The sequence below is a fragment of the Plecotus auritus genome (genome assembly GCF_963455305.1).
Source record: "Plecotus auritus genome assembly, chromosome: 3".
Taxonomy (NCBI): Eukaryota; Metazoa; Chordata; class Mammalia; order Chiroptera; family Vespertilionidae; genus Plecotus; species Plecotus auritus.
Window position 1 is genome coordinate 135,245,594 of NC_137772.1, and position 20,473 is coordinate 135,266,066.

At 42.9% G+C, this 20,473-nt stretch overlaps 1 protein-coding gene across 1 annotated transcript; it reads right to left on the bottom strand.

The window, feature by feature from the left end:
* Positions 1-837: 837 nt before the first annotated feature.
* LOC308243692 (diamine acetyltransferase 1-like) lies at positions 838-1,266 on the bottom strand (the record flags this gene model as incomplete). Its single annotated transcript, XM_080659393.1, has 1 exon — positions 838-1,266. The coding sequence occupies one exon, from the start codon at positions 1,264-1,266 to the stop codon at positions 838-840; it is 429 nt and encodes a 142-aa protein (XP_080515519.1).
* Between the last annotated feature and the right edge of the window lie 19,207 nt (positions 1,267-20,473).

Sequence of the window (20,473 nt, forward strand, 5' to 3'; positions counted from 1 at the left end):
AGCAGAGATGGGAGGCAGGGTAAGAGCACTCTCGTACATCACTAGTGGAAATGTGAAAAGGCAATTCATGAACTCTATTAAAAATTTAAATGCATATACAATTCAACTCAGCAATCCCACTCCTGGGATTCTATACTATAGAAATAAAGGCTCTAGTACAAAAGTATATATATTTAAGAATGATTATTGCAGCATTATTTTAATAAAAAGTAAAAAAGCTGGCAGCAAATCAAGAGTCCATTAATAAAAGAACAGCTGAGTGAATTATGATAATTCTTATAGTAGAATATTATGCAAGAATTAAAAATTAATGATCTATACTACGTGACCTGGAGGAATTTCCATTATATATTGTTAAGATACAGAGAATTATATATCATCAAACCCTTTTATTTTATTTTTTTGAAATCAAAGGGTAATTTATTAAAAAAAAAAGAATCAAAACAGAAACTCTTAAGTACCAGTGTGTACATTGTACACATTTAAATGACTCACAAGAATGAAGTTTTTTCATATACATTAAGATTACACCACCATGTTATGTTATCAAAAGATGTTCAAGGATAAATCTGACTCCAAACTGCATTGCCATCTTAAAGTACCACATTTCAAACATGCAACAACGCCACTGGTAATAAAGCTTTGGAATGGGTGCTCATTCTCTTATTTCACTACAAACATGATAGAAAGAAGATAAGTTGAGAATTTGCTCTAAAAAAAAATGGGAGGTGTCCTCTACACCAGCACTCCTCACACCTCCGCTGCCATTTTTAGCAAGTACTCCTTGTCGATCTTGAAGAGCCTCCATCCCTCCTCGCTGGACATATCAGAGGCACCTCATTTTTTGTAGAAGTTGATAGATGGTTTATTCCATTCTGCTACCAGGAAGTGCATGCTGCTGCAGCGACATTTCATCACAACCTGGCGTAGATTCTTCAGAATTTCTGATCCTGTCCCAAAGCCTCTAAAAGCACTCATTATGAAAAAGTCCTCAAGATACAAGTGTTTCCCAATCCATGGGTCATAGGTAAAATAGTACATGGTGAAACAGACAATGCTGTGTCCTTCCGCAGTGATATGCTCCTTAGACACTTCTGCCACCAGGCAGTGGTAGAAGGGATGCTCTCCGAAACCATCCTCCAGCAGATCTTTTTCAGTTGTTATTACTTGTTCTTTCATATCTTCGTATTTAGCCAGGTCCTTGATCAGGCGCAGGATGTCACTGCAGTCGGCAGGGGTGGCAGGGCAGATCACGAAGTTAGCCATTTCCGTCTTTTGCTTTTCTTCCCTTTGCGGACTAAGCCTCTGTACTTGAATAACAGGAAAAAGTGGTTCTTCATTTGTTTCCCCGGAGCGGCCTCTTCTCAGTCAGGCTGGCACCATGACCCCGGCAGCCTCCGTGAGCAACTGAAAGACATGACCAGAGCAGGTGGGGAACTGCCCATCATCAATCCCTTTCAAAATGCCCTCTTAAGACTTGTGTATTATGTGTATACTAGAGGCCTTGTGCACAAAACTCGTGCATTTGGGAGGGGGGGGGTCCCCTCAGCCCACCCTGCCCCCTCTCACAGTCCAGGAGCCTCAGGGGATGTCCTACTGATGGCTTAGGCCTGCTCCCTGCAGCAAAGTCATCAGTAGGCCTCCCTCTGCAGGAAATAATCTGGCTGATCGGGGAAGGCACCGCCCCCATCACTCCACTACTGTGCCACTGCTGGCTGCAGCAGCCGCCAAGGTGTTTTCATCAACACAGACTCCAGTCCCTTCACCACGAAGAAATGACAACTTTCTTTAGGCATTTTCAAGATGTCTCTTCCATAGGATACGATCTTTCCTTTTCTTTTCTTTTCTTTTCTTTTCTTTTCTTTTCTTTTCTTCTTCCTTCCTTCCTTCCTTCCTTCCTTCCTTCCTTCCTTCCTTCCTTCCTTCCTTCCTTCCTCTCTCTCTCTCTCTCTCTTTCTTTTCCTCACCTGAGGATATGTTTCCATTGATTTTTATTTTTTTTTATTTTATTTATTTATTATTTTTTTTGCTTTTTATTTTTATTTTTTTTTCTCAAATTTTTATTAAGGTATTATATGTGTACATATCTTACCATTGCCCCCCCACCCCACTCCCATACATGCCTCACCCCACAATGTTTTGCATCCGTTGGTTACTCTAATATACATGCATATAAGTCCTTCAGTTGATCTCTTATTTCCCCCACCTCTCCCTAACCTTACTGCTGTAATTTGACAGTCTGTTTAATGTTTTACTGCCTCTGTATCTATCTTTTTGTTCATCAGTTTATAAATGTTTTTCATTATCCCCAAATGAGTGAGATCATGTGGTATTTTTCTTTCATTGACTGGCTTATTTCACTTAGCATAATGTTCTCTAATTCCATCCAGGTGCCTACAAAGGGTAGTAATTCCTTCTTTTTTATGGCAGCATAGTATTCCATTGTGTAGATGTACCATAGTTTTCTGATCCAGTCATCTGCTGACGGGCACTTAGGCTGTTTCCAAATCTTAGCTATGGTAAATTGTGCTGCTATGAACATAGGGGTGCATATATCCTTTCTGATTGGTGTTTCTGCTTTCTTAGGATATATTCCCAGGAGTGGGATTACTGGGTCAAATGGGAGTTCCATTTTCAGTTTTTTGAGGAAACTCCATACTGTTCTCCACAGTGGCTGCACCAGTCTGCATTCCCACCAGCAGTGCACGAGGGTTCCTTTTTCTCCGCATCCTCGCCAACACTTGTCGTTTGTTGATTTGTTGATGATAGCCATTCTGACAGGTGTGAGATGGTATCGCATTGTCGTTTTGATTTGCATCTCTCGGATAATTAGTGACTTTGAGCATGTTTTCATGTGTCTCTTGGCCTTCCTTCTGTCTTCTTTCGAAAAGATTCTATTTAGGTCTGTTGCCCATTTTTTTATTGGATCATTTATCTTCCTTTTATTAAGTTGTATAAGCTGCCTGTAGATGTTGGAGATTAAACCTTTATCAGTGATAACATTTGCAAATATGTTCTCCCATACAGTGGGGTTTCTTGTTTTTTTGTTGATGGTTTCTTTTGCTGTGCAAAAGCTTTTTATTTTGATGTAGTCCCATTTGTTTATTTTCTCTTTGGCTTCCATTGCCCTAGGGGCAGTATCACTGAAAAAGTTCTTTTGGCATATGTCTGAGATTTTGCTGCCTGTGGATTCCTCCAGTATTTTTATGGTTTCCCGTCTTATATTTAAGTCCTGTACCCATTTTGAGTTTATTTTTGTGTATGGTGTAAGTTGGTGATCTAGTTTCATTTTTTTGCATGTATCTGTCCAATTTTCCCAACACCATTTATTAAAGAGACTGTCTTGACTCCATTGTATGCTCATGCCTCCTTTGTCAAATATTAAATGCGCATATTGGTTTGGGTCGATATCTGGATTCTCTATTCTGTTCCATTGATCTATATGTCTGTTCTTGTGCCAGTACCAGGCTGTTTTGAGGACAGTGGCTTTGTAATACAGCTTGAAATCTGGTATTGAGATCCCTCCTACTTTATTCTTCTTTCTCAGGATTGCTGTGGCTATTCGGGGTCTTTTTTTATTCCAGATGAATTTTTGGAGAGTTCTTTCTAGGTCTGTGAAATACGCCGTTGGTATTTTAATGGGGAGTGCATTGAATCTATAGATTGCTTTGGGTAGTATGGACATTTTAATGATGTTGATTCTCCCAATCCATGAACATGGTATGTTCTTCCATCTGTTTACATCTTCCTCTATCTCTTTTTTCAGTGTCCTGTAGTTTTCCGCATATAGGTCTTTTACCTCCTTGGTTAGGTTTATTCCTAAGTATCTTAATTTTTTTGGTGCGATGGAAAATGGGATTGCTTTTTTAGTCTCTCTTTCTGTAAGTTCACTGTTGGTGTATAGAAATGCCATAGATTTCTTGGTGTTAATTTTGTATCCTGCTACATTGCCGAATTCATTTATTAAGTCTGTTAGTTTTTTGATGGAGTCTTTCGGGTTTTTTATGTACAATATCATGTCATCTGCAAATAAGGACAGCTTTACTTCTTCTTTTCCAATTTGGATGCCTTTTATTTCTTCTTCTTGTCTAATTGCAGTGGCTAATACTTCCAGTACTATGTCAAACAGGAGTGGTGAGAGTGGGCATCCCTGTCTTGTTCCTGTTCTTAGGGGAAATGGTTTTAGTTTTTGCCCATTGAGTATGATGTTAGCTGTGGGTTTATCATATATAGCTTTTATTATGTTGAGGTATGATCCTTCTATTCCCACCTTGTTGAGAGTTTTTATCAAGAAAGGGTGTTGGATTTTGTCAAATGCTTTTTCTGCATCAATTGATATGACTATGTGATTTTTATCTCTCAATTTGTTTATGTGATGTATCACATTTATTGATTTGCGGATATTGAACCATCCTTGCATTCCTGGGATAAACCCTACTTGGTCATGGTGTATGATCTTTCTGATGTACTGCTGGATCCTATGTGCTAGAATTTTGTTGAGGATTTTGGCATCTACATTCATGAGGGATATTGGCCTGTAATTCTCCTTCATTGTGTTGTCTTTATCTGGTTTTGGTATTAGGGTGATGCTGGCTTCATAGAAGGAGCTTGGAAGTGTTCCTTCCTCTTGAATTTTTTGGAATAGTCTGAGGAGGATAGGTTTTAGTTCTTCCTTGAATGTTTGGTAGAACTCTCCTGTGAAGCCGTCTGGCCCCGGGCTTTTGTTTGCCGGAAGCTCTTTGATGACTGCTTCAATTTCTTCCATAGTTACTGGCATGTTGAGCTGTTTAGATTCTTCCTGATTGAGTTATGGAAGGTTATATTTTTCTAGGAATATGTCCATTTCCTCCAGGTTGTCCAGTTTGTTGGAATAGAGTTGTTCGTAGTATTTTTTAACAATCCTTTGTATTTCGGCGGGATCTGTTGTTATTTCACCTCTTTCATTTCTGATCTTGTTTATTTGGGTCCTCTCTCTTTGCTTCTTGGTGAGCCTGGCTAGAGGTTCATCAATCTTGTTTATCCTTTCAAAGAACCAGCTCTTGGTTTTGTTGATCTTTTGTATTGTTTCTTTGGTCTCTATGTCGTTTATCTGTGCTCTGATCTTTATTATTTCCTTCCTTCTGCTTACCCTGGGCTTTTCTTGTTGCTCTTTTTCTAACTCTTTGAGTTGTTGGGTTAGGTAATTTATTACCCCTGTTTCTTGTTTTTTGCAGTAGGCTTGTAGAGCTATGAACTTCCCTCTCAAGACTGCTTTCGCTGTGTCCCATAGATTTTGGATTGTAGTGTTTTCATTGTCATTTGTTGCCATGATGTTTTTTATTTCTTCTTTGATCTCTCTGGTAACCCAGTCATGGTTTAATAGCATGCTGTTTAGTCTCCACGTGTTTGATTTCTTTGGGTTGTTTTTATTGTAGTTGATTTCCAGTTTTATGCCACTGTGGTCTGAGAAGATGCTTGATATGATTTCTATCTTCTTGAATTTGAAGAGACTTTGCCTATGTCCCAACATATGGTCTATCTTTGAAAATGACCCATGTGCACTTGAGAAGAATGTATATTCTGTGGCTTTGGGGTGAAATGTTCTGAAGATGTCAATTAATTCCATCTGGTCTAGTGAGTCATTTAGGATTGATGTTTCTTTGCTGATGTTTTGTTTAGAGGATTTGTCCAATGGTGATAGTGGGGTATTAAAGTCTCCTACTATGATTGTATTGCTGTCAATCTCTCCCTTGATATCCTCCAGGAGTTTTTTTATGTATTTGGGTGCTCCTGTATTGGGTGCATATATGTTTACCAGAGTTATTTCTTCTTGTTGGATTGCTCCCTTTAGTATTATGAAATGGCCTTCCTTATCTCTTGTTATGTCCTTCAGTTTGAGATCTAATTTGTCAGAAATAAGTATTGCTACCCCAGCTTTTTTTTCAGTTCCATTTGCCTGGAAAACCTTTTTCCATCCCTTCACCCTCAGTCTGTGTGCGTCTTTTTTTCTGAGGTGGGTTTCTTGTAGACAGCAGATATATGGGTCGTGTTTTCTTATCCAATCCGTTACCCTATGTCTTTTGATTGGGGCATTTAATCCGTTTACATTTAAAGTTATTATTGATAGGTACTTATTTGTCGCCATTCCTATTCTTTACACCTGTGTTCCTTCTTCGCTTCCTATTTCTTTTTTTTTTTTTTTACAGTAGACCCTTTAGCATTTCTTGCATTGCTGGTTTGGTGGTAATAAATTCCCTTAGTCCTTTTTTGTCTGTGAAGCTCCTGATTTCACCTTCAATTTTGATTGATAGCCTTGCTGGGTACAGTATTCTTGGATTCAGACCCTTCCTTTGCATGACTTTGTATATTTCATTCCATTCCCTTCTGGCCTGATGAGTTTCTGTTGAGAAATCAGTTGCTAGTCTGATGGGAGTTCCTTTGTATGTAACTTTCTGTCTCTCTCTTGCCGCTTTTAAGATTCTTACTTTGTCGTTGGTGTTTGCCAATTTAATTATAATGTGCCTTGGCGTCGGTCTTTTGGGGTTCATTTTGCTTGGGACTCTGTGAGCTTCTTGGATTTGTGTGGGTTTTTTCTTCTCTATATCAGGGAAATTTTCTGTCATTATTTCTTCAAAGAGGTTTTCTATTCCTTGCTCAGCTTCCTTTCCTTCTGGAACCCCTATTATGCAGATGTTGTTTTGTTTCGTGTTGTCCCAAAGTTCCCTTAGGCTCTCCTCCTGCCTTTTAATTTTTTTTTCTAGAAGTTGCTCTACTTGGGTATTTTTTTCCATCTTGTCTTCTAGCTCACTGATGCGGTCCTCTGCTTCTTCTAGTCTACTCTTGATGCTTTCTATTGAGTTCTTTACAGCAGCGATGTCATTTTTCATTTCTTCTTGGTTCTTCTTCATTTCCTCTTGGTTCTTGCTCATATTGTCGAATTTGTCTTCCATTCTTTTCAGCCACCTTATGACCATTTCTCTGAATTCTTTTTCTGGAAGGTTGCTTGCCTCCATTTCGTTTACTTCCTTTTCTGGTGATGCCTGCTTTTCTTTCATATGCGGGCTGTGTCTTTGTCTCCCCATGGTCCCTCTTCTCTGGGTGTCTGGTTATGTAGTTCTCTCTCTCCTGCGATGATTTAAAGGCACAAAATACAGCACTACCAGGTACAACACAGAAGGCACTTGAACAGAAATGTATTCACGCTATTAATAACCTCCAATAAAGGTGACCACCAGAGAAAGGCAAATTAGGGGATAGGAGAGAAAGAAGAAGAGGAAAAAGAAAGAAAGAAGAAGGAAAAAAAAAGGAGTGTCAAAATGAAATTGCGAAAAGGGAAAAAAAAGAAGATAAAAAAAAATAAGAGAGACAAGAAAGAGACTAAGAGAGAAAGGGAAACAGACTATATATATTGGGGATAAAACTCCAATAGAGCAATCACTTATCCCAGCAAATGCCCGCAACAAGTACCTGGGGATTAATACAAACTACAACACCAACTAATATTGAGTGAGGCAAGGGAAGACAGAAGCACTAAACAAACAAAAAAAAATAAACAAAAGAAGAATAAGCAAAACAATCAACCAAAAAAGCATAAAAATTTGATATAATCTACATTCAAGCATACAACAACAAAAAGACAGAGAGAAAAACAATTTTTTGGATAGTTAAGACAGCGAAGAGAGAGGTGTGTATGGACTTGGAGCAGGGGATTGGAGATTAGATATATAAGTAGGGTGAGATTTTAACGCGGGTAAACAGAAAGAATAGGGAAAATCTAAAGCAGGAAAGGGGTAAGATAAACAGGACACCGAAAAGGGAAAAGTGAGGAAGAGAGTGATGGCATAAAGGTAGAGTTGAGATAGAGTAAAATGATGCTAAAGGAAAGATAAAAATAGAATGTAGAACATTAATCCCAAAACAAAATGAAGAGAAAATAAAATGACACTTAAAAAAAAAAAAAAAAGATAAAATAGCAGTAGTAATAATACGGATTGAAAATAAAAAAGTAATAATTAAAAAGGTAAAATCAAGTGAGGAAAAAAGAAAAAAAATTAGTTTCTTGAGTAAAAGATGCAAAAAATGAAAATAAAAAAATAAAAAATAAAAATAAAATGTGGAGTAGTGAAGGTCATTCACTTCCTCTGTTGTTCTGTTTGGCGCGCCTGTTTCTCAATCCGGACAGTATTGCAGTTCCCTGCGTTCCACTGCTCTTCAATGATGTAAGCCAGTCCTGATTTTAAGCAGGTGGTGTGTCTTAATTCGTATTCCTTTATTTTTGATTACACAAGAGTCAATTTGTGATTCAGCCCCTGGGTGGCAGTGTTTCTGGATTGACTTCCGGGTTTATCTATGGCCTCTCTAGGGAGTGTTAGAGCCCTCCTTCCCTGTGGCACTCACCACCGGTCTGTGGGAGTGGGCTGCCTCAGAGCTGGCTCTCCGATGGTCACTCCCCACTCCGATCCCCAGGTTCCAGAAAAACAACTTTCCCCTGCAGTCTCCCAGGGTGTCCCCAACTGGGTGAACCTATGAATTGGGCTTAGTAATCAGAAGCAAGAATTTCAAGAGGAAAAAGCCCAAGTGTGCGCACTCCGTGGCTGCGTGTAAGTCTAGCACACCCCTGAAATTCTTAGGGTGTCCCTGCATGTCAGATCAAAATGGGTTGCTTTTTAGAGAGCCCTCCTGCCAGCAGCTCTGAGGACCCCCTTCCACATTCACAGACCACGCCAGCCCCAACAGCCACGGATTTTTCCAGGCACAGACTTCCCTGGTCCTCCAGCTCCCGCAAAACGCGCGTTCCTCTCTCGCGCCGCCGGGACCAGAGACCTCACCTTATCCCAGGCGAAATCTGACCTTTCCATGGTGGAGTGTAGAGCTCCTCTGAACCCGTGTGTTTGCGCCAATTGGGGAGCGTTGTTCCGGGGCTCGCAGCTGTTCCGTGGGTGCCGCAGCTGTGGATTCTCAGGCTTCCGATAAGCTCCACTTTCCGGTTCCAGATGGCGGCGACTCCGCGTCCAAGCCCGCAGCTCCGGGAGGGGACCCAGCCGCAGTGGGAGCCGCCAGGTCAGGGGAACCCCGTCCAGCAGTCTCCCACCTTCCTCTGGAGTTCAGCCGTCCCCCAACTCGCCAACAAACACTCCCAGTGCGACCCTCAGCTGCTCCCCCTCTCTGCTCCGGGACAAGGCTCGGAACACGTCCGTCTATTCCGCCGCCATCTTTTTTCTTTCTGTTTCCATTGATTTTTAGAGAGCGTGGAAGAGAGAGGGAAAGACAGAGAAAAACATCAATGTGAGAGGGACACTGTGTTTGGTTGCCTCCTGCATGAGCCCTGACCAGAGGCCCGGCCAGGGAGGAGCCTGCAACCTAGGTACATGCCCTTGACCAGAATTGAACCCAGACCCTGTGGTCGGCAGGCCGAGGCTCTATCCACTGAGCCAAACTGGCTAGGGCAGGATATGACATTTCTTAGCCCCTCCAGCAGCAGAACTTCGTTTTTTCCTCCAGGAGTGAGGTGGAAAAACTCTAGGTCACCTTCTTGGATTCTTATTAGGCAAGTTACCAAGAACACTGTGAGTAGCGTACAGGGAGCTTAGCCAATGAGCGGTCAGAAAATGTGTTTCCTCTGCAGCTCACACGCAGAGGCCCTCTCCCCCTCCCCCTCCCCCTCCTCTCCCCCTCGCCCTCCTCCTCACCTTCCCCCTCTCCCTTCCATCCCCTCTCTCTAGAAAGCAGTTAAAAAAATATCCTCTGTATTAAAAAACAAAACACAGAATAACAGGCCTCCTCCTTGGAGATGCTGAATATATAGGCCTGAAAGAGAGAATTCTTGGCTCTGTAAAGATCCCTACATGAATTTTATTAACAATATTTGGAAAATTAGCCTAAGCCACACCAGTGATTCAAGTTTGTGCTTTTCTATGTTCCAGGGAAGAATCAAATCATCTTTTGTTTTATTGTGTCAAAACAAAATTTTGCATGTGTTAAATACATAATTCTTATTCAAATACATAATAGCAGATGCAAAAGTTCTGTTTAACTCAGTGAAGGGACTGGCAGATGATAATGCTGTCCAAATAAGATTGCCAAAATGAAAGCCTGAAGTAAAACTGCTAAATTAGATACAATCTGGCTAATGTCCTATAGGACAATAAAATCATCACTTTTTGAATTGGTGTGTCTTCTAGACAGAAATTAGTTACATCTTTAAAACCCTAAAAATTCTTTTCATCTTCTCACTTTGCTGATCATTATATGTAACTTTCCAGGGCTACAAAATGTCAAAATATATGGAACTTATTTAATTGTAAATAGTGTGTCAGAGTTATGTGTTTCATAGAAAAGGAAATGATCATTCTGTGGGCCTCTAATACCCCAATTATAATGAAAGGACTTGCTGTCAACATTTTGCTCTGGGCCTGCGATTGGCCTTGGAGGCTGTGGGCATGCCTCTCAGGGCCGGCGATGGTCCCGGGAGGCTGCGGGGGGTTGCGGGCGGAGCTGCCCTTGCTTCCTGGGGCTACTTGGCACCCGTCCAGGGGACCCAGGATGCTTGGCGCTGCCCTGCCCCCTGCCACTCAGTGCCTGTGTATGTAAATTAACTGCCATCTTTTCAGGTTATTTTGCATACTCATCCTGATTGGCTGATTGGTATAGCAGAGGTATGGTCAATTTGCATCTTTCTCTTTTATTAGTGTAGATGTGTATGTGTATATATGTGTGTGGGCAAGTATGTATGTATGTAAAATTATACCTATGTGTACCTAATGCATAAAGAGTTACATGAAAGGATGGTAGCTGTTCTCTCAGAAAGGTGGATTTCAGATGGCTTCTAATTTTTTCCTCAATATATTGTTTGATTTTTCTTTGGCAATGAATATTTTCAATTTATATCAGGAGGGAAAAGGCAATAGACTTTTCTTAATTGTGGAAAGGAGAAATTGGTAAAATGCTTAAAGCTGTATGCCTAAGTAGGGATATCCCATATATTATTCATAAACAGTAAAACCTATAAAAATATAAATGTCCAAAATTAGGATTTGGCTAAATAAATTATGATCCATCTATGAAAACACTGCAATATGTTGACATATAAAATATTCATGTTTTAGTGTTAATAGAAAGCAAAATTATTTAAAAGCACCTATACCATTTGGGATAAAGATACATTTTATGTGTGTATATCTACTTAGATGTACATAATTATATACTTAAACACATAAAAATTACATATAAATACTAAAACATATAAAGAGGGTTTATCTCTTTTTTTAATTTAATAAATCTTTATTGTTCAGATTATTATAATTGTTCCTCTTTTTTCCCCCATAGCTCCCCTCCATCCGGTTCCCACCCCACGATCTGCCCTTACCCCCTGCAGTGTCCTCATCCATAGGTGTATGATTTTTGTCCAGTCTCTTCCCGCACCCCCACACCCTTTTCCCCTCGAGAATTGTCTGTCCACTCCCGTTCTATGCCCCTAATTCTATTATAGTCACCAGTTTATTCTGTTCATCAGATTTTTTTATTCACTTGATTTTTAGATTCACTTGTTGATAGATATGTATTTATTGTTCATAATTTTTATCTTTACCTTTTTCTTCTTCTTCCTCTTCTTAGAGAATACCTTTCAGCATTTCATATAGTCCTAGTTTGGTGGTGATGAACTCCTTTAGCTTTTTCTTATCTGTGAAGCTCTTTATCTGACCTTTTATTCTGGATAATAGCTTTGCTGGGTAGAGTAATCTTGGTTGTAGGTTCTTGTTATTCATCACTTTGAATATTTCTTGCCACTCCCTCCTGGCCTGCATAGTTTCTGTTGAGAAATCAGCTGACAGTCATATGGGTGCTCCCTTGTAGGTAACTAACTGTTTTTCTCTTGCTGCTTTTAATATTCTCTCTTTGTCTTTTGCTCTTGGCATTTTAATTATGATGTGTCTTGGTGTGGTCCTCTTTGGATTCCTTTTGTTTGGGGTTCTGTGCACTTTCTGGACTTGTAAGTCTATTTCTTTCACCAGGTGGGGGAAGTTTTCAGTCATTATTTCTTCAAATAGGTTTTCAGTATCTTACACTCTCTCTTCTTCTGGCACCCCCATAATTCTGATGTTGGTACTCTTGAAGTTGTCCCAGAGGCTCCTTACACTATCTTCATATTTTTGGATGCTTTTTTCTTTTTGCTTTTCCAGTTGAGTGTTTTTTGCTTCTTTGTATTTCAAATCTTTGACTTGATTCTTGCGACCCTCTAGTCTGCTCTTAGATCTCTGTATAATATTTTTTATTTCAGTCAGTGTATGCTTAATTTCTAGTTGGTCCTTTTTCATATCCTCGAGGGTCTCGCTAAATTTATCAGCCTTTTCTAGAAAATTCTTGAAAAACTTTGTGGTTTTGAACTCTATATCCAGTCGTTTGCTTTCCTCCATTTCTTTCATTTGTGATCTGTTTCTTTGTCTCTGCATTTTGGCTGCTTCCCTGAGTTGATAGAGTGGCTTTGTGTGCTAGGTGTCCTATAGGGCCCAGTGGCTCAGCCTCCCCAGTTACCTGAGGTGGACACTCTTGGTGCACCCCTTTGTGGGCTGTGTGCAGTTTTGTTGTAGTTAAGCCTTGATTGTTGTTGGTATCACTGGGAGGAATTGACCTCCAGGCCAATTGGCTGTGAACATCAGCTGTGTCTACGCTGGGAGAACTTCTGTGCTGGAGATACCCTTATGAGATAAGACTTGCAAAAGCCTCTGCACTGAGCTTGGATGGGGCAGAGTCTCAGGGAAGAGCAGACAGTATTGGTTTCCTGTCAGCCCTGCCCTAATAGGCCCCTGTGTCTCAGTGTCCCATGGTAATTGGTGCAAGCACCTCTGCGAGAAAACCACCCTCGAGTTCCGCCCGCTGCCAGACAGTCCAGTTTCTCCCTGAATGAGTCTGGGTCCCCAGAGTCTCGCCTGGAACTGGAGTTCAGCGCAGTTGGGAGCTTTTGTCTCCCTCCTGCTTGAGAAAGCCAGCCGCACATTCAGTTGTCAGTTAGTACCTTTGCATCCTGCAGCTCCTCTGAGTCTTAGTGTGCTTTTCTCTTCCCTTCTAGTTGTAGAATTTCCACTCAGCCAGCCTTCCTGTGGTTCTGGATAATGTCCGTTTTGTCTTTTAGTTGTAGTTTTGAAATTGTTGTGCAAGGCAGCAGTTTAGGTGTTTACCTATGCCACCATCTTGGTTTCTCCCAACAGGGTTTATCTCTTGATGCCAGGTTTTTTATTTTATTATTTCTATTTTCTAACTTTTTTCTACTGTATTACATATGACTTATCTCAACAAAGAAAGTGCTGAACTTTTCATTAGTCTTCCCAAATTTAAGCTGGTTATTCTTCAGTCCTGAGGAGGAAGGGGAATTTACCACAGAATGAAACATTATTGGGAGGTCTTTCTGGCACTGATTTCTAGAAGTTTTGGTTGTCCTGAACTTGGCACCAATGAGATGAGATAGAATGTGTTTCTTATCTTCATTTTCCCCTTATTAAATTTTGAACTGAGACCCACAGAGAGAAATATATTTTACAGCAGAACCCATTACACACATCTAATTCATTCCTAACTAAACCCCAAGTTTAATAAAACAGCGTTCATTGTTATTACATACGAGAGGCCTGTTGCACGAAATTCATGCATGGTGGTGTGTGTCTCTCAGCCCAGCCTGCACCCTTTCCAATCTGGGACCCCTCGAGGGATGTCAGACATCCCTCTCACAATCCAGGACTGCTGGCTCCCAACTGCTTGCCTGCCTGCCTGCCTGATTGCCCTTAACTGCTTCTGCCTGCCAGCCTGATCACCCCCTAACCACTCCCCTGCCAGCCTGATTGACACCTAACTGCTCCCCTGCAGGCCTGGTCCCTCCCCAACTGCCCTCCCCTGCTGCCATGGTTCCCCCCAACTGCCCTCCCCTGCAGGCCTGGTTGCCCCTAACTGCCCTCCCCTTCAGGCCTGGGTCCCCCCCAACTGCTCTCCCCTTCAGGCCTGATCATCCGCCCTCCCTTGCAGAACTGGTCCCTCCCAACTGCCCTCCCCTGCCGGCCATCTTGTGGTAGCCATCTTGTGTCCACATGGGGGCGTCCATCTTTGACCACATGGGGGTGTCCATCTTGTGTGTTGGAGTGATGGTCAATTTGCATATTACTCTTTTATTAGATAGGATGATACCCTCTGATATGTGCCTTGTGTTCACCTCCCTTCACTTCTCCAGCATTTTTAAAGATGCTTGTTGTAACCAACCAGATCAATCCCATGACTTACCAAATTGTGATCAGCAGACTGAAAACAGTCAGAAGGTCAGCCACTGTTTTGTGCAGCTCCTTCAATGGGCAGTGCCCATCCACAGCACAAGCACAGATCCAGGACCACCTCCTCAAGCAAACCCACTGCCCCACCTCCCCTTTACCTTGTCCGTTCTCCCTCACCTCCAATGACCACTCCCTGTCAGCTCATTCTCCCATTTCACTTTTATCTGATCTCTCAGTTTTAAATATATTTTTATTGATTTCAGAGAGGAAAGGAGAAGGAGAGAGAGATAGAAATATCAATGATGAGAATTATTGATTAGCTGCCTCCTGCACACCTCCTACTGGGGATCGAGCTGGCAGCCTAGGCATGTGCCCTCACCAGGAATCAAACCATGACCTTCTGGTTCATAGGTCGATGCTCTACCACTGAGCCACACCAGCTGGGCTAATCTCTCAGTTTTAGAGAGACAGAACAAAAAAGTATTTCCCAAATATGGTATACACATTGACCCTACGATGATTTTAGGGACATGCTGATGAACATATTCTTCTTTTACTAATTATATCCTTTTTCCTAACAAGTGATGGTGTGTTGTTGTTTTTTTTTTTTTATAATAGCTAAAGCTAATAATAGTTAAATTTTATTGAACACTAACCACATATCAGGTTCTATATTAAGAACTTGACATGTATTTAAGTCCCCATTACAATCCTATGAAGCAGTTACTACTGTTATTATCACCATTTGACAGATGAACAAATGGACACGTTGAGAGATTAAGAACTTGCACAAGGGCACACAGCTAGTTAGTGGAGGACCAGGAGATCTCGCTCCTATAAAAAATTCAACTCTGGAAACAGCCTGAATTCAAATCCTAATTCTAACAAGTTCTAGCTGTGTGGTCGTAGGTGAGCTATTTAACCTAGCAGGGCCTCGGTTTCCTCATTGAATCTAACACATTACCAGTTTACTAAGAAAACATCAAAAGTATAAATTGAGCCATTACTTATATGCGTTGCTATCCTATCTAATAAAAGAGTAATATGCATTGACCATCACTCCAACACACAAGATGGCTGCCCCCATGTGGTCAAAGATGGCCACCCCCATGTGGACACAAGATGGCCACCACAAGATGGCCGGCAGGAGAGGATAGTTGGGGGCAAGCAGGCCGGCAGGGGAGGGCAGTTGTGGGCGATAAGGCCAGCAGGGGAGGGCAGTTGGGGGGAACCCAGGCCTGAAGGGGAGGGCAGTTGGGGGTGACCAGGCCTGCAGGGGAGGGCAGTTGGGGGGATCAGGCCTGCAGGGCAGGGCAGTTGGGGGGGAACAGGCCTGCAGGGGAGGGAAGTTGGGAGCAACCAGGCCTGTAGGAGAGGGAATTTGGGGGGAACCAGGCCAGCAGGGGAGAACAGTTAGGGGAGACCAGGCCAGCATGGGAGGGCAGTTAAGGTGACTGGGCCAGCAGAGGAGGGCAGTTGGGGATAACCAGGCCTGCAGGGGAGGACAGTTAGGGGTGACCAGGCTGGTAGGGGAGGGCAGTTAGGGGCAACCAGGCCTGCAGGGGAGGGCAGTTGGGCACGACCAGGCTGGCAGGGAAGGGCAGTTGGGCACGACCAGGCTGGTAGGGGAGGGCAGTTAGGGGTGACCAGGCCGGCAGGGGAGGGCAGTTAGGGGCAATCAGGCTAGCAGGAGAGCAGTTAGGCATCGATCAGGCTGGCAGGAGAGTGGTTAGGGGGTGATCAGGCTGGCAGGCAGAAGCAGTTAGGGGCAATCAGGCAGGCAGGCAGGCAAGCAGTTGGGAGCCAGCAGTCCTGGATTGTGAGAGGGATGTCAGACTGCCCGTTTAGGGCAATGGGACATCCCTTGAGGGGGTCCCAGATTGGAGAGGGTGCAGGCTGGGCTGAGGGACACACCCCCCCCCCCCCTGCACGAATTTCGTGCACCAGGCCTCTAGTCACTATATAAAGCATTCTGATAACAGAGAATGTTAAAATATAAAAGCAAAAATGAACACCTTAGAGTCAGTGAAATATACTAACACCTCCTGCCTTGTAGGGTTGCCAAGAAGAGTAAATGAATCAAGTGTTTCTTCTGGTGCCTGGCCCACAGGCAGTCCTGAATAAACTTTAGCTAGTCCAGCTGCTAAAGTGATTGCGCCTGCTCACTGGATGAAGGAACTGAGATACAGAGAGATTAAATTACTGTCCTCAGGTTGCCAGGTAGGGTTTGGTGGCACCCAGTTCTAGCTGAGGTCTTGAACTCTTCTGCTGGCTCAGGCTGCCTCTCCCTGGGTTGGGTGAGGCCTGGCATCTGTGGGAAAGACAGATCATTGCACTTCCACTTTGCTTCAGGTGCTTTCATGGAGAACTACGCATTAGTTAGGGCCCATTTGCTCCAGGGTCTTCCAGCAGGTTTGCCTTTCCTGTTTCAAGAGTCCTGAGGGTCTTATCAATGTACCAAACCCTCACATTCTTGGGGGATGGGGGTGTCTAGACTTTCTGACTCAACACAAATGACCAATGCATAAATGCCCATTCTACTTAATGGTTTTATTTCCACTTTCACAGACACTTGGATGTGGTCAGAAATAGCCCAAACCCTACAATCTTTCACAGAGCTGAGGCAAGTTAAGTGGGTAGTGTTTCTCCATAATTCCTCATTTGAGCACTTAGCAGTGAAGTATGTCCCTCCCCTATTGCTCACAGAATAGATGTTTAAAAAAAAAAAAGTCATTTGACTGTGAAGATGGAAAAAGAAGCACTAAAATGTGGATTTCCACTCCCAGCCCCATAGAGAGCTACTGTTAATGCTCTTTCAAATGGACATTTCTTTATCACTCATACACACACACACACACACACACACACACACACACACACACATGCATGCACACTCTCCATTTTCACCACTCACATAATTATTTTATTCACACAGTTTCTCCAATTTGTATTTCAATTATTTTTGCTCCATAGCCACAGTTTTAAACATACACCAGAAATGGCATTTATGTCACTCTTGAAATAGGTTCTTTGGCAGGCAGTACAGAAAGGGCTAATTAGGTAATAGTTAGAAGACAGAGGCTCCAACTCCTGGTTAATTCCAGGGTCCTTGACAGGCTGCCTTCAGAGGAATGCGGCCCTCTGAGAAGACAGGCCATGGGTGTGGTTAGCACACACCCCTTGCCTGCTGACAAAGCCGCCTTGTAGCCAGAGCGCTGGGGCTGCTCAGGGCAGATATTCTGACAGTGAACAAAGGTTAAACCTGGTACCTTTAATTGCAGCCTTTCCAGATGATGGTTTTCTCTTTGACCTGTTGGGAGTGATTATGTGCTCAGAGAAAAGCTTCCTGTGGCAAGCTTTCCTCCAAGTTGTCCTCTTTTGTCCTCAGGGAGAGCACAAATTTGAGACAGGGTGAGCCTGTCACACATTAGCATTCTCCTGCCCCATCATAATGACAGCACATCTCAGGGCACCTTGAGAGATGAGAACAGTCATCCAGAGGGTGTGTGTGTTGGCGGGGGGGTGAGTTCTCTCTCTCTCTCTCTCTCTCTCTCTCTCTCTCTCTCTCTCTCTCTCTCTCATTGAGAGTCTCCTTGGGAGTTCTGAATTGTAATGCTTAAACCATGACCCTTGCTGAGCACCCTCCCTGCTTTCTCTCTCAGGCTGCCTCCTCCCTCGATGGCCCTGCTGCTGTCAGCTACCCTTTGTTGTTGACTTGTTGACGGATGTCATAGGTCCACAGGGAGCCAAGGAAGGGCACACTCTCTCCTTCAAACCACAAGACAGGCCCTCCATCCCTTAGGTCTAAACTCTTCTTAGAGTTGCATCTCAAGGCCTAGGTTCACCTGTGCTGGTTCCTGCCTGGCCACTGACTGACTTCTCTGTGGCCAGGGCGAGCTTGCTCCCCAATACCAGGGATCACTAAGCTTGGCCATCTCTTGGAGGAGAGGTCCTATGTCCTCCCCCAAGCCCAAAAAGAGGACGTCATTTTCTTTCCAAGGAAAAGGAATAAACAGCTGTTTTATAAATCCAAATTCAAAAGGCAGTTAGACCCAAAGGTCAACTTTTAGTCTCAACCCACAGTCACTATTTTAATGGAATATTTTCCAACTTCAAAATTCCAAAGATCCAATCTATCCCACGAAACCCCATTTCATGTGTATTTTGCAATGACTGAATAAAAGTTTGTTAAAACATATTTTTACCTAATATATTATTTGTATACTAGAGGCCCGATGCATGAAATTCGTGCAAGAGTAGTCCTTCCTTCCCACAGCTGCCAGCACCAGCTTCCTTCTGGCACCCAAGACCCAGGCTTCCCTCTCAGCCCTGGCTTCATCCGGAAGGTCATCTGGTCTAATTAGCATATTATGCATTTATTATTATAGATTTACTCATTATCTAAAATTTTTCTACTCTGTGATTTTCATGGACTATTTAATGTTCCATTGATGTTATAACAGCCAGAATTAGCTGGGTTCAGCTGCAGTAGCAAACACTCCCAAAATCTCAGGGACTTTAAACAACAATTTTTTATTTCTTTCTCACTCTATGTGTCTACCGGAAGCCCAGTGCACGACATTCATGCACTCAGTGGGGGGACGGGGGGTGGGTCCTTCAGCCCACCCTTTTGCAGTCCAGGAGCCCTCGGGGGATGTCCGACTGCAGCTCAGGCCCAGGGGAAGTGGGCCTAAGCTGCAGTCAGACATCCTTAGCGCTGCCACGGAGGCAGGCCACTATGCTCACCAGCCGTCAGCCCGGCTTGTGGTCGAGAAGCGCTTCCCCCATGGGAGCACACTGACCACCATGGGGCAGCTCCTGCATTGAGCGTCTGCCCCTGGTGGTCAGTGCACATCACAGCAACCGGTCGTTCTGCTGTTTGGTCGATTTGCATATTACCCTTATAGTATATAGGATTGTGGGTCAGCTACGGCTCCAGGAGGGCTCTTTTTCATATTATTCTCACTCTAGGACCCAGGCACAAGGAAAAGTAACCATACAAAATGACACACTGCCTGATGTGATTCCTAGACAGGGCACAAGCCCAGGCTGTGGACTTGATCCTGGGTAGGGGGCATGCAGGAGGCAGCCCATGTATGTTTCTTTCTCCCTCTCTCTAAAAATCAATTAAAAAAAATAATATTTAAAAATATATTGAAAAAATAAAATGATACACTAATCCTTAAAGTTTTTGCCTGGAAACAACATGTTTTGCTTTTATATTTCCTTGGCTAAAGGCAGACACTTGGCCTCAGCGTAAAGCAGGCAAAGAAATGTAATCCTACCATGTGTCCAGAAGGAAACTTGGAAACGTTTTGTGGGTAGTACTAATGACTACCGTATCTAAGCTTAAGTGACCGTCCGACTGTTCAACTGTCTGACTGGTAGCTATGATGTGCAATGACCACCAGGGGGCAAATGCTCAATAAAGGAGCTGCTGAGCTGTGGTGACTTGGCAGCTGTGGTTCTCTGGTGACACAACTGGAACCAGAGAGGAGGGAGGCCGATTAACCTGAGAACCACCCTCTCGCAATCTGGGACCCCTCAGGGGATATCAGAGAGCAGTTTTGCCTGATCCCCACAGGCCAGGCTGAGGGACCCCACTTGTGCACAAATCTATGCACTGGGCCTCTAGTATGGATATAACATAGTAAACCAATATCGTATTTTTAGATATACGTTCTTTTCCAAATTTTTCTTATGTTGAATTACCTTTTGGATGCATATTTCTTTAAGATGTTCAAGGATTTCCAAAGATTTTCAGATGCAAATGTTAACAAACCCAATCATTTTTGCTGACTTTGTGCAAACCTTATATACCAAGCCCCAAGCAGTGATATGAGCTTAGAGCTTGACCTCCAGCATTACTCCAAGTAACAATAGTTCAAAATAAAGTAGGTAAAAGCGTCATTCAAATCTACCTCTTAGATCACCTAAGAATTTTTCCTCTGTTGTCTGTTTTTTAATTAATAATTACTCTTCTACACCTTTGTTTCGGAAAACTCCCAATGTTATCAGATCCCACTAAAACTTCATCAGTTTGCAAATTATCCATTAAGCTCTTGCCCTCCTGCATCTCTGCAATTCTTTGGAGGCCTAAATGAGCAGATGGTGCTTCAGGTGCTGTTTCTCAATCTTTCCCGGGTGATCCCACATGGAAACTTGCACCTAGGTGCATATTACCTCTAGCTGTGGACAAGTCCGTCTACAATCTAATCATACCCTTCACACACTTATATATC